Raw genomic sequence first — 13,483 nt, forward strand, 5'->3', positions numbered from 1 at the left:
GGTAACGGCGAAACCTGACCGCGGAATTTTGTACAATCTGGGCCCTATTCTTTTATCTATCTCTGTGGTTATAAATTCAAAAGAGCGAAAATAATGCCAGAATATTTTTAACCAAATATTTTTAGGATAATTTCAGACACAAAGCTTAGTGATAACCAAACGCTATTCTTAATCAAAGAAGGGGTTCAAGCACACTTGGTCCAGGACTTAGCCGTCTTGGCTAAGTGGTTGGCACGCTGGTTTAAGAATTCTTTGTCTATGAGGCACGGGTTCGATCCCAGGTGTAGCCGGTTATTTGGTTTGGGACGGGGGTCAGTGGCGTGACTCTGTTAGCTCAGCCAGAGTCGATCCAGCTCTAAATAGGTACCTGGAGAAATCTGGGGATGGTAATCAGCAAAGGTGTGTGAAAGCACAGGATGGTTGACCCCCAAAACCCCATTGCACTTCCTGGACGAAGGACCACGAAACGGAGATAAGCACCACCAGTTTGGACCTTAAAGGTCTAGTGCCGTCTTACTTACTTATTTACTTACACTCGGTCTATTTGTCAACAAAGAGCAGCTGATATGCCTTGAACAAATCCTCCAAATACGCACAAGCTGCATCTCTAAAAGCTTTACTAACTAGCCTGCAATAGGATTGGATAAAATCCAGGTGCTTAAGATGAGATTGCAGCGAGAATATCACTACTGGCTTAGAATGTTAGAATGGCTCAGAAAGGTGAGATTGAGGCGAGAAATATCACTACTGGCTTAGAGTGTATTTATACATGCCATAAAACCTTACCCCCCCCCCAAATTTACTGCAAAATAAATAGCACAAAGCGACGCGTTTTGTTTCAAGGCTGGCAGGTGTATAGTACAGCCAAAATCACAAGTGATTTTCACTGTTTTTAATAATTGAGAAATAATAACCCACTCGCTGCATTTTGAACATGCTCTTATTTAATAAACTAATAGATTTTTCTTTTTCTGAAAAAGCAACACTCAAGAAACAGACTCAACAAAAAGCCCAACTGTGGACTACAAGGCTATTTGTGCGAAAGGCTATAACAAACCTTGATCAAGTGTGTCCTTTCCTATATAAATTAGAGAACAAATTACAATGGGGAAATAATCTGAACTACAGAGATGCTTTACAGTACTGCAAAGCCCAAAGGATATGTAAACAGAATAGCCTTGGGCATTTTCAAAGCTGTGCCCCCCCCCCTCACAAAAAATTCCTAATAAATTCCAGATAATCTCCAAGCCTGGCTAAATGTACACCTCTGGGCTTTGCAACTTGTATTATTCATTCCAGAGTTTAGTTATAAACAATGCATTCAGAGGTAAAATTGACCGAGTCAGCATTAAAAAACAAAAAAAAAACAGAGAATTCATTGCTTCTGTTGACAAAAAATAGTATTCGATAGCAAGTCTTATATCATTTTTGCTGGCATTAATCCTTATTTTTAGGCAATATCTTTGCAAATTTAAATACAAAAGAAGCACTAAAGTGATGTGACACTAATACATTAACAATTACAGAGGTAGACTTGGCCAAATTGGCTCCTGTAAGCTTTGACACACACACCAAGATTGGATAGAAATTTTCTTTCTTTAACAACTTATTTTGGGAGGCAATTTCAAAGGAAATTAACCTGTACAAAGACATAAAACAAACAAAGATAACCTAATCAGATTTACACATAAAAAAAAATATTCTGTGAAATAAATACGTGCACTTAGTAAGAAAAATCGGGTCTAAGGAAATTAGAAAGAAATCTTCGACAATCGGTGGTCCAATCCTTATCAACCTTTGACAATTTTATTAATCCAAATTGTTGACAGTTTAAACAGTTTAAACCGATTTAACTGAGGATAAGTATAAGGTCATTGGCTGGTCCTAATTTTGCAAACCAATGCCGTTTTGGTTAAATTCTTATCAACTGTACGAACTAACCAGGTCAGCATTTAGACAGCCCATTTCAGAAATTAAGTCTCCATTCGTCTATTGTACAGACTAACCACCTACACAACTGTTACTGGTAATTAACTAATTGTCAATTCTAGCGGCAAATCTTTCCATTTAAAGAATGCTTAATTGATGGTGGCAGAAGGATGACAACTGGTGAAAAATGATCTTTAGGAGCTTAGGGCCTTTAAACATTAACATTTATTCACCCATTAGCCAGCTTTCAGAGAAACAGCTCAGAAAGGATAGTGTAATAATACTGTTTTGTTATCCTTTACTTTTAACCTTTACTTTTAAGCAGTGCTAAGGTCAACAAAACGACAGGAAAAAATACTTATTATCAAATAAAGTCCAACTTCTTCAACTCTGTTCATGTCTTTTCAATCTTGATAGAATATTAAGCTAAGATCTCGCAGTTTGTGGTAAGTAAGTTCATTTTGACACACCCTTCTGTCAAAAGCAACAAGGTGGCGAGATTTATATTTTCAAAAGGTTTCCTACAGACGCAAACTTGCCTCTCCAGTAGCCACAGTATCCCTGTTTATTTGCATAATAAGTCTGTATATCAGACGTAAAAATAGAAATGCAGCATATAGAAACGAAGACGTAATATAGAAACGAAGTATAAAAATAGTGAGGGGCTGTGACCGGCGTTGCCAATGTGGTACAATTGTTTCTCTTTTGGTATAATTTAGAGGTCCTGGTTTAATTCAGTTCATTTGGATTTTTTTGTCCAATATCAATTTTTCGATACATTTTGGTTTTATTTGCTCATTTCTGTCTGGTATATTTGTTCAAGTTTTAGTTTATCGAAAATTTTTGTCTTGTTGCGGTAGATTTAAAATCTAATGTTCAAGTGCACAAATTAATTAATCTTGTACAAATTACATTCTACAAATTTGTATAGATGTACAAATTAATCTCTTTCGGTACAACTTTAGTTGTCAATTGTCAAGTTGTCAATAGTTGTCAGTTGTCAAAATACCGGGTCAACTAATTTCAAAGCATTCGCAACACTGGCTTTGGCACTAGCTGAATTAACCAAGTCTGCCATTTTTGCATTTCTGGCCACATAATAATTGCCGTGGCAGTAGCATTAGATCCAACACGTAGAATTATGGCTGAAATTATTCGTGCGTTTCTTTACAATTCCGCAGTGGGCAAAAACTGATCATTTTGCGATTGCAGTTCAAGCACTATTTAAATTCTATACAGGTTGATAAATGTGAGAAATGCGCAAGAATAGACATAATGCAAAGAATAGACCCATGCGCAAGAATAGGTATAGAATAGAACTTGGGTTCATCCAAATATGAAATTTATGCAGTGAGCAGAACAAGCACTTAGTTTTATTTCAACAATTAAATACAAAAAAACAAGTTTTTTCAACTGAAAGTAAGGAGTGACATCAAAACTTAAAACGCACAGAAATTACTTCGTATATGAAAGAGGCTGCTTCCTCATCAACGCCCCGCTCTTTACGCTAAAGTTTTTTACTGTTTTAAAAAGAAGAATTGAGAGAAAGAGTCAAACTTTAGCGTAAAGAGCGGGGCGTTGATGAGGAAGCAGCCTCTTTCATATACGAAGTAATTTCTGTGCGTTTTAAGTTTTGATGTCACTCCTTACTTTCAGTTGAAAAAACTTGTTTTTTTGTATTTAATTTCTGAACGTTTTTGAATCAATGCATGTTTTGATTTTGGCTCTCCGCAGAGGAATAATCAAAACGAAATTTGAATATTTTTTTTTGGGGGGGGGGGGCTAAATGGCTTTCTCATAATTTTGATCGAATGATTTTGAGAAAAAAAGAGCGGGGGCAAAGCCTAGTTGCCCTCCGTTTTTTTGGTTAATTAAAAAGGCAACTAGAACTTTTAATTTTTTGCGAATCTTTTTATTGGTAAAAGATTTACGTAGCTTATAAATTAGCTTACGTAAAGAACTTTTGTATTCTCATGTTTTTATTACATATATGAGGGGATTCGCCCCATCGTCAGTACCTCGCTCTTTACACTAAAGCTTAAATTTTATCCCAATTCATTAAGAATGACCCCTGAATCACAAAAGCCGTAGAATAAATAGTTGAAATTACTAAAAATACTTTAGCGTAAAGAGCTAGGTATCATAAGGAGGTGAGCCCCTTATATGGGTAATAATTTCTGTTTGTTTTAAGTTTTATTGCTGTTCCTTACTTCCAGCTGAAAAAGCTTTTTCACATTTATTTTTTATTTTTTTTTTAAATAATGCTAGTAAATCCTGCTCTCCCTTCATGGAAGTTTTCTTTTCCCATGACAAATTCTCGATGGAAAGTTCCCCCAGCATATCCCCCTCTTCTCAACCCCTCCCCCCAACCAAAAAAATCCTCCTGAAAACGCCTGTATACTTCCCAATAACCATTACTATATGTAAGCACAGGTCAAAGTTTGTAACTTGTTGCCCCTCCCACGGGGACTGTGGGGGAGTAAGTCGTCCCCAAAGACATAGTTATAAGGTTTTTCGACTACGCTGAATAAAATGGCTATCTCAGAATTTTGATCCGTTGACTTTGGGAAAATAATTAGCGTGGGAGGGGGCCTAGGTGCCCTCCAATTTTTTTGGTCACTTAAAAAGGGCACTAGAACTTTTCATTTCCGTTAGAATGAGCCCTCTTGCAACATTCTAGGACAACTGGGTCGATACGATCACCCCTGGGGAAAAAAAAACAAAAAAACAAAAAAACAAAAAAACAAATAAACACGCATCCGTGATCTGCCTTCTGGCAAAAAATGCAAAATTCCACATTTTTGTAGATAGGAGCTCGAAACTTCTACATTAGGGTTCTCTGATACGCTGAATCTGATGGTGTGATTTTCGTTAAGATTCTATGACTTTTAGGGGGCGTTTCCCCCTATTTTCTAAAATAACGCAAATTTTCTCAGGCTCGTAACTTTTGATGGGTAAGACTAAACTTGATGAAACTTATATATTTTAAACCAGCATTAAAATGCGATTCTTTTGATGTAGCTATTGGTATCAAAATTCCATTTTTTAGAGTTTTGGTTACTATTGAGCCGGGTCGCTCCTTACTACAGTTCGTTACCACGAACTGTTTGATTACGAATTGAAAAAATAAATAAATCAATCAATCGGCGAACAGAAAAAATAGGAACGAATTTTTATTTTAGATTCGTCTTCCGTTATAATTTTTTCACACTACGATGCAGAACCTTTCAAACTACAATAGCTCAAGACTTAAAGCTAAGTTATGTAGGCTAATCTAGTAGAGCAAATCTTGCCTGAATCGTAGGGATTGCTAAGTAGACTTGAGCTCTATTTAGAATTTTACGGTATTACATTACCTTTACGACAAAGAAGATCCCGATTACAAAAGCTCTTTGAAGAAAGAAATACATGGGGCAGTTTCTATGAGAAAATTGAATCTCCCTTGCTTATTTTGAACATTGCATAATATGCCTATGTTGATTATGTTATGATGCTTATATTGATTGTGATGATTATCCTGACGGTCACATAGATTTTTGCTTATTTGTTTTTATAGGTTTTAAAGATTTATATTGCTATTATTGTTATTATATTTGCTTTCATAGATTTTAAAGATTTATATTGTCATTATGTTTTTATTGTTATTATATTTGTTTTTATAGATTTTTTTAGATTTATATTGTTGTTATATTTTTATTGTTATTATATTTGTTTTTATAGATTCATCCTAATTTGAAAGGACTTGTTTCAGTGCGAAAAGTCGATTAAGATAGTATTAAGAAACCGGTATGACGTGGATTCTAAATCTAAAATACTGTCAAGGAGATATAGCGTTGTATAGCCCATTCTGCAATGCCAATAAATTCATTTACCACGGTGTTTACCATCCACAATAGAAATGATGCTTAGAGATCGCACAAAATGTGGCATTTTTCGTTTACAATATTCTAAGTTCTTTGTCGGAGCCTTTAACCTTTTTTTCTTTTTCTTTGTTTTTAAGGGAGCTGTTTTTGCAATTTTTCGTTATTTTTTAAGGAAGCAGATTTTGCAAATCCTCCTACAAAAAACCTTATTTCTGGGTATTTATATACACCTTCTGTAGATAATTTGTTTAAATGTTAGCGAATGAATCGCACTTGGGCGCTATGATGGCAAATTTGCAATTTAAAATGTTTGGTTTATAATAAGGGCAAAAGTAAGTCCATTTTACGTTTTGTAACTCATAATGTTTCTTACCGGTAATGCTGCACAAAAGCCGGAGCGTCGGAGCATCTCCACTGTACTGATTGATCATTCCCCTGGCTGCCGCTTGTGGCACAGGTATTGTTAGGGTGATTGGTTTATGGAATTTTCGCCGACGAGGTTCTACAGTAACAATTGGCGACACGGCAACTCTATTTCCTAATAACTTAGCAACAACTTCAGTCGGTATTGGCTGAGCCTGCAATGAAGAGATGCTTATGAGACGTAACACATTTGTATATATATATATATATATATATATATATATATATATATATATATATATATATATATATATATATATATATATATATATATATAGGCAAAGTAATTCAAAGTCAATATAAAACTATTTTGCAACAAATTTTGAATTTTGTTTTTCTCCAAAGTTACTCTTTTTTTTCCATACCAACTTGCAAAGTTTTAATTGCTTCCTTATGTTCTCAGAAAATAAGTCCTACTATTAAGCAGTTCCTTGAGTAAACAAAGTATGGGGTGTTTTCTCATTTGTTTTACGATGAAACACGGGATTTCACTGAGCAACCCCCAAATTGACTATTTTCCTCGAATCCTTTCCTCAACCGTAACGTGTTCCTTTTGTAGTCCTTCTAGACTAAACAATAAGGAACAGCTTAAAGTTAATGCACTACGGCGTAAGTCCTTTCTTCAATTTTGTCGGAAAGACCTGCACTTTCCTGCCAACCGTTCTTGAATCTCCATGCTCGGTAACTAATCTATTATATCTATTTTTAAGCCAGTCAAAATTTTTCTACACGATTTTTTTTTGCAATACTATAGGTGACTCTGGAGCGTCAATTACTTTGGAGAATAGATGCACAGAATAAACTGTAATCCATTCTCCTTTCCCATTGTCCAGTCTCTTATAGACTCGGATTATCTAGGAAATGTATGAAATTTGGCGTCCTTGCTCTAAAACAAGACACTCAATTTAGTTGACCTTTGAAGTGACAGGGAAGACCAATTTTGGGCGGAAATTGGTATTCTATTATCTTGGCGAATCATGGCGGCTCAAATGGTTATTCAGAGAGTTAACAGGTTAACTGTCGGCGATGATCAGATCAAAGGTAGCGAACTTGGATTGAAAAATCGCTGCAAAACTTTATTGTTCAGTTCAATTTAATTTTACGAATACGGACCAATTTATTAAAAAGAAAATATATATATTGAAGGATCATCATATTCAGCGCAATTTTTTGTTCCCTTGTTCTTTCTTTGATTAAATAAAAAAAACATTTTTTTTTAACTGAACGCAGACAAGCAACATTAACACTTAAAGCGAACAGAAATTATTCCGTATAAGAGGGGTTTGCCCCCCTTCTCAATACCTCTCTCTTCACGCTAAAGTTTATTAGTAATTTTAAAAAGGCTCCTTATCCTAATTAAACAGCCCTTATTAAAGTAAATTATCTCTGCCGTTTTAACACCTTATTGGTTCCCCCTTGTTCCCGTGTGAAAGTTTAATCCAGTAAAAAGAAGGAAAAGGTAAATTCTAGCTGATTGTTTTTCTGTAAGAATTTTAAGCCAGAAAAATAGCACAAAGCTTATGAATCAAAAGACTCTTTGAAAATAATCCCTCTTTTTCTCTGTAGTAAACATCTCTAAATGTCGCTCGTCCTCTTTCAATTCTATTTCTGTACAGTTCCAGTAGCTTTGTTTCACAAAACTGTACAGCCTAGGAATGCTAATATTCTTGTTTTACTCAGGGGACAATAAGAATAGATATCCCGGACGTTACTTATTACTATTTAAAATGAGTTTCCACAAACCAAGGTTCCCAAAAGACGAATTCCAATTACGGCATAAGATAAATGTTTTCCATTCTCTTTTCCATGGAAACGGGTCAAATAAAGACAAAAAACGAGGTGAAGATCTTAGTTATGCCTTGGAGCTAAACAAATAAAATAATACGCAATCATACTTTACTACTAATACCAGGATTCGATAAAAGCAAAAAATGTTGAACCGATGTTTCACCACATTTCGGCTAAATCGATGATAAATCTCTGAAGGTGATGATAGGTTGTGTACATTCTTTCTTTTAATTCTACGTTTATTTCAGATATTTATTTTAATAAGAGCAGAGTAGAATGGTTTTCAACACACTAGGGAAGTTGTAGTTCAAGGAGAATTATGCTTTCAGTAATCGATTTACAGCTAAATTGGTGCTTAGGTTTTTCAAATTTCTGTCTCCACCCACATGGCAGAAAACGTAACTTTCCTATGGCACAATCTTTTTGGCAACTTAGAAAGGCCACTAGAACTTTTAATATCTATTCAATTGAGAGCTCTCTCGATTATCTAGGACAATTGGTTCGATACGATCACCCCTGGGGACAACAACAACAAGAAATCTTTCTTCAAAACAATCTTTTTATGATCTTTCGTCTTGGAAAAAATACAAAATCCTATGTTCAGGAGTTCAGGAGCTTGAAAATCTTACAGTAAGGTTCTCTGATTTGAATTTGATAGTGCGATTTTCATCATCACTTGCCTTTTCGGGCTTGTAGCATTTGACGAGTACCTTTAAACAGAAATTTGTTTACTTTTTTTTTTAACAGAAGTTAAAGTTTTTTTTTTACTTTTGAAATCCGCATAAAAATACGATTCTTTCGATGTGTTAGTGCTTCACTTACTGATAGCACGCGTCGGTCCTTATTTACACTTCGTTACCACGAACTGTTTGATGTCGTAAGTCCCCACTCGTAATTTATAGTATCGTTTTTTAGCTTCGTAAATAGCATAGCTCGAAAAACAAACCATGATTTTTTTTTCTACAGTTATTTCCATAGGTTTGGCTTTAAATTTATCTCCTTCAAAAATGATGCCTCCATACAAAAAAAAAAAAAAAAAAAAAAAAAAAAAAAAAAAAAAAAAAAAAAAAAAAAAATCTTCGTTCTTCCTTTTGCAAGAGGCATTTGACCACACTACACTAAACAAAAGACGAGCAGAAATAAAGTAAAATAATAATTCAAGCCCAAAACGAACATATAAAAATTAAACAAGCAATAAATTAAACCCAGAACAAACTGAAATTACAATGAATAATAAAGTTGAAGTCAAAACAAACAGAAATTACGACAAATAAGGTATGGTTAACGCCTCTAAACCTTCTAAAGACCAGAGCATCTTGTATCCTTTACTGAAGACAATTTTTATATCGAGCAGTGAGATTTTAATTGTAATAATATCAACAGAAAAAGAAGAAAAAATCACCAGAATAACTAAGATTACTGAAAAAAAAGGATAAGGGATTGATGATTGAATGTATAATTATACTGATTCCTGAAAGTCTCACCGATTTTGGATTTATAAACATTATAAAAAGGATAATGTTTAAAATATATTTTGATTTCAGTAAAGCGCAAATGACGCTCTGGCCTATAGAAGGCTTAGGAGGCGTTAGCCAAATAATACTCCAGTTTGTGTTTTTGTTTTGCACTTGACTTGGTTATTCATTGGAATATCTGTTCCGTCTGGGGTTGTATTTATTAATCGATACTGATTTATGTTCGTTTTCAGCTTGAGTTATCACTTGACTTTATTTCTGCTCGTTTTTGTTGAAAAACTTTTTTTTAAGCTTTTTGGATTATTTTTCTTTTAATTTTCCCTGCGGTGGCACGCTGGATTTAGGGTCTGCTTGGCAAAACGTGGTCTAAGGTTCGATACCTGCTGCCACAAGGTTGGGCACATGTCTGCTACCTGTCCCTGTAAAAAAAAAAACAAGCCACCAAATGAAATATCCATTCAACACCCTCTGCGCCACCAATGGCTCTGGAATATCTTTACCTTTTACTGTTTTTCATCTGTTCGTCTTTAATTGTTAAATTAATTTTTTTTTTCATTGATAGTAAGGAGCAAAACCAAAGCTTAAAACGAACAGAAATTATTACTTATATGAGGGAGGCTGACCTCTTTTGATCAGACGATTTTAAGAAATAAGGGGTGGGGAAGGAGGCCTAGTGGCCCTCCAATTTTTCGGTTACTTAAAAAGGCAACTAGAACTTTTAATTTTTAACGAACGTTTTTATTAGTGAAAAATATACGTAACTTAAGAATAAACTTACGTAACAAACTTTTATATTCTTATATTTTTATTATGTATATGAGGGGGTTTGTCCCCTCGTTAATACCTCGCTCTTTACAATAAATCTTAAGTTCTGTCCCAATTCTTTAAGAATGATCCCTGAATCAGAAAGGCTGTAGAATAAATAGTTGTAATTACTAAAAAATACTTTAGTATAAAAAGTGAGGTATTTATCTCTTCCTAAATACCTCGCTCTTTATGCTAAAGTATTTTTAGAACCCCTCATATGGGTAATAATCTCTGTTCGTTTTAAGTTTTAATGCTACTCCTTACTTTCAATTGAAAAACTTTTTCATGTTTATTTTTTCATTGTTTTTTTTTATAGTAATGCTAGAAAATCCCGCGCCCTTTTCACTGAATTTCTCTTCCCCCATGACATATTCCTCCAGGGAAATATCCTCCCACATATCCCCTTCCCCTGAACTCCACCCCCAAACCAAAAAACACTCCTCTGAAAACGTCTGTACACTTCCCAATAACCATTAGGCTACTGTATGTAAACACTGGTCAAAGTTTGTAAGTTGCAGCCCCTCCCCCAGGGACTGCGGGGGAGTAATTCATCCCCAAAGACATAGTTATTAAGGTTTTTAACTATGCGGAACAAAATGGCTATCTCAAAATTTTGATCTGTTGACTTTGGGAAAAGAATGAGCGTGGGAGAGGGCCTAGGAGCCCTCCAATTTTTTTGGTCACTTAAAAAGCACACTAGAACTTTTCATTTCAGTTAGAATGAACCCTCTTGCGACATTCTAGGACCACTTGGTCGATACGATGACCCCTGGGAAAAAAAACAACAAAAAAACAAATAAAATGCACCCGTGATCTGTCTTCTGTCAAAAAATACAAAATTCCACATTTTTGTAGATAGGAGCTTGAAATTTTTGCTACAGGGTTTTCTGATACGCTGAATGCGATGGTGTGATTTTCGTTAAGATTCTAAGACTTTTAGGGGGTGTTTCTCCCTATTTTCCAAAATAAGGCAAACTTTCTCAGGCTCGTAAGTTTTTATGAAAAAGACTAAATTTGATGAAACTTATGTATTTAAAATCAGCATGAAAATTCTATTCTTTTGATGTATCTTTTAGCATCAAGATTCCGTTTTTAAGAGTTTCGTTTACTATTGTGCCGGGTCGTTTGTTACCACGAACTGTTTATAAAAACTTTTTTTTTATTTAATTTCTCATCGTGTTTTAAATAATGCCAGAAAATCCGGCTCCCCCTCACTGGAAAATTCCATCTCCCTATGGACAATCCTTCCGTTGAGAGTTATTTCCAAATAAAATCGAAATAAGCATAACAAGCCGATTCTTTTGATACATATATTGATATCCAAATTCTCTTTATTAGAGTTTCGGATATTATCGAGCCATGTCGCTCCTTACTTAAAGTTCGTCACCACGAATTGTTTTGATTGTTTTTGTTTAAGGTAAATAAAAGGAAAATTTAGAAACTTTTTTGTGTCCTTTACAATTAAGATTTTAGCTCGCTATTTATGTTTTGGACAAAATTTTGTAGAAAATTTTCAAAATATGTGTTGTGTAGAATCTTGGATGGATGGGTAACGGGATTATTATTCAAATAAAAGGATTGACAATCTGCATATTCTCTGGTCTTCTGTAGAGCTGAAGCCATTCTGACTTCAATATGTTAAAACCTCGACAAATAACCTAGACAACCCAGCTTTTGAGCTAGGTTGTTGTCTAGTAATTGTTGTTATTTGTTATTGTTGTATTGTTGTATATTGTTGTTATTTGTCTAGTAAAACCTAGACAAATAATGATCGACCATTTCGCGAAAACTTTATTGCGTTATGTTTCGTTTTAACTGCTTCTTTTTCTAAATAAATAAAAATAAAATAGAACTAATACAACCAGATTTGTGCAAAGTTGGCGTTCCCTTGGTTTGAACTTTAATCAAGGAGTCTTCATTGCCTGAGCTTTTGAGCAGATGAGTACAAAAAAAAGAACATTTTACACAAAAAATCAATACAACCATATTTTTCTTCAAATATTTTTTGCCCTTGATAAGTTCCAACTGGTCCTACAAGTTAAAATTTAGAATCTAATTGATCTCTCCATCTAATATCCCCTCAAAATTCCAGCTGGGTCCTTTTAACCGTTAATTTATTCCCTTAGTCGTACCCGAGACGCTGTAGATATGCTCTTTTGACAGCTTTGACGCACATACACTCTTTGAATTTACTTCAGCATCCATCTCAACATTCTCCTTGTTATACGGAGTCATTCTTTTATATTGCAGGTACGTCCTTTTGACCCACCGGATATATGACGTCTTTCGATTTAATTCAATAACCCCCTCAACTTTCCCAGGAAGTTTATGATTAATACTTTTTTCCGAGATTTGGAAGCAATAGACCTCCGAGGCCTGAGCCTCGACCCAGAGGTTTTTATAGGTCAGTCCCACAAAAAATTACAATTATAAAAGCCTTAATACCCTTAGATAGTCCTGAAATATTATATAGCAGCCAATTTTACAACCACAATGCAACTAGTGTCTTTTGATTTAGTTCAAGGACTAGTAACATCGAGTTCTACCTTATTTGTTACTAATGTTACCAAATTAATATTGTTGTCTGTTAGATCACCGTGTGGTGTTCAATATACTTTTCATTTTTTTTTAAAGCAAAATTTTTGCTTTCAGTCATGTGTCTAGTTCTCAAAAGACAAGTAGTGTTTTCCATAAAATTTAATATAGAAAGTCATAAACTGAACACTGACTATAAACCGGACAATAGAGAGTTTATGCCAGTTTTCCGGCCGTGCAAAATCCCTTTATTAAAAAGAGATCCCTTGCAGAGTCCCTTTATTAAAGTCCCACCTCCACTCCAACTAGTACTGCTTATTTGACTGCGTTGCAGGAGCAGGAATTGGTTTTGTTCTCTTTTTTTGCCACTGTTTTTTGTTTATTAAAAAAATTAGTATGGGATCTAACCTTTACAGTTTTTACGAAGCGTGTAGGCCTCGGGTCGGATTCATGAATGGAATATTACTTTCTGGAGCATTGCGTATATTAATTACATATATTATAAGTATATTCGAAATATATTATACGTATACATATATTATATGTATTTATCGAAAAATTTAGAGAGCATATAAATTAAAGACCAACCTTTAATAATGAACAATGAAGAATTTATACCAGCCAATCCGTCGTCAGCATCTATTCTTAAAATTTGTAATAAGC

The 13,483-nt window shown here is 34.5% G+C and overlaps 1 protein-coding gene across 6 annotated transcripts in view; it reads right to left on the reverse strand.

Moving 5' to 3' along the window:
• Positions 1 to 13,483, reverse strand: part of LOC136031850 (ankyrin-2-like) — a 350,415-nt gene that overhangs the window by 117,969 nt on the left and 218,963 nt on the right. For all 6 annotated transcript variants that reach the window (XM_065711711.1, XM_065711710.1, XM_065711709.1 and 3 more), the window contains one exon: positions 6,166 to 6,370. In XM_065711711.1, coding sequence (XP_065567783.1) covers positions 6,166 to 6,370 — 205 coding nt within the window. The remainder of the gene's footprint in view (positions 1 to 6,165; positions 6,371 to 13,483) is intronic.

Source organism: Artemia franciscana, chromosome 10, assembly GCF_032884065.1.
Source record: "Artemia franciscana chromosome 10, ASM3288406v1, whole genome shotgun sequence".
NCBI lineage: Eukaryota > Metazoa > Arthropoda > Branchiopoda > Anostraca > Artemiidae > Artemia > Artemia franciscana.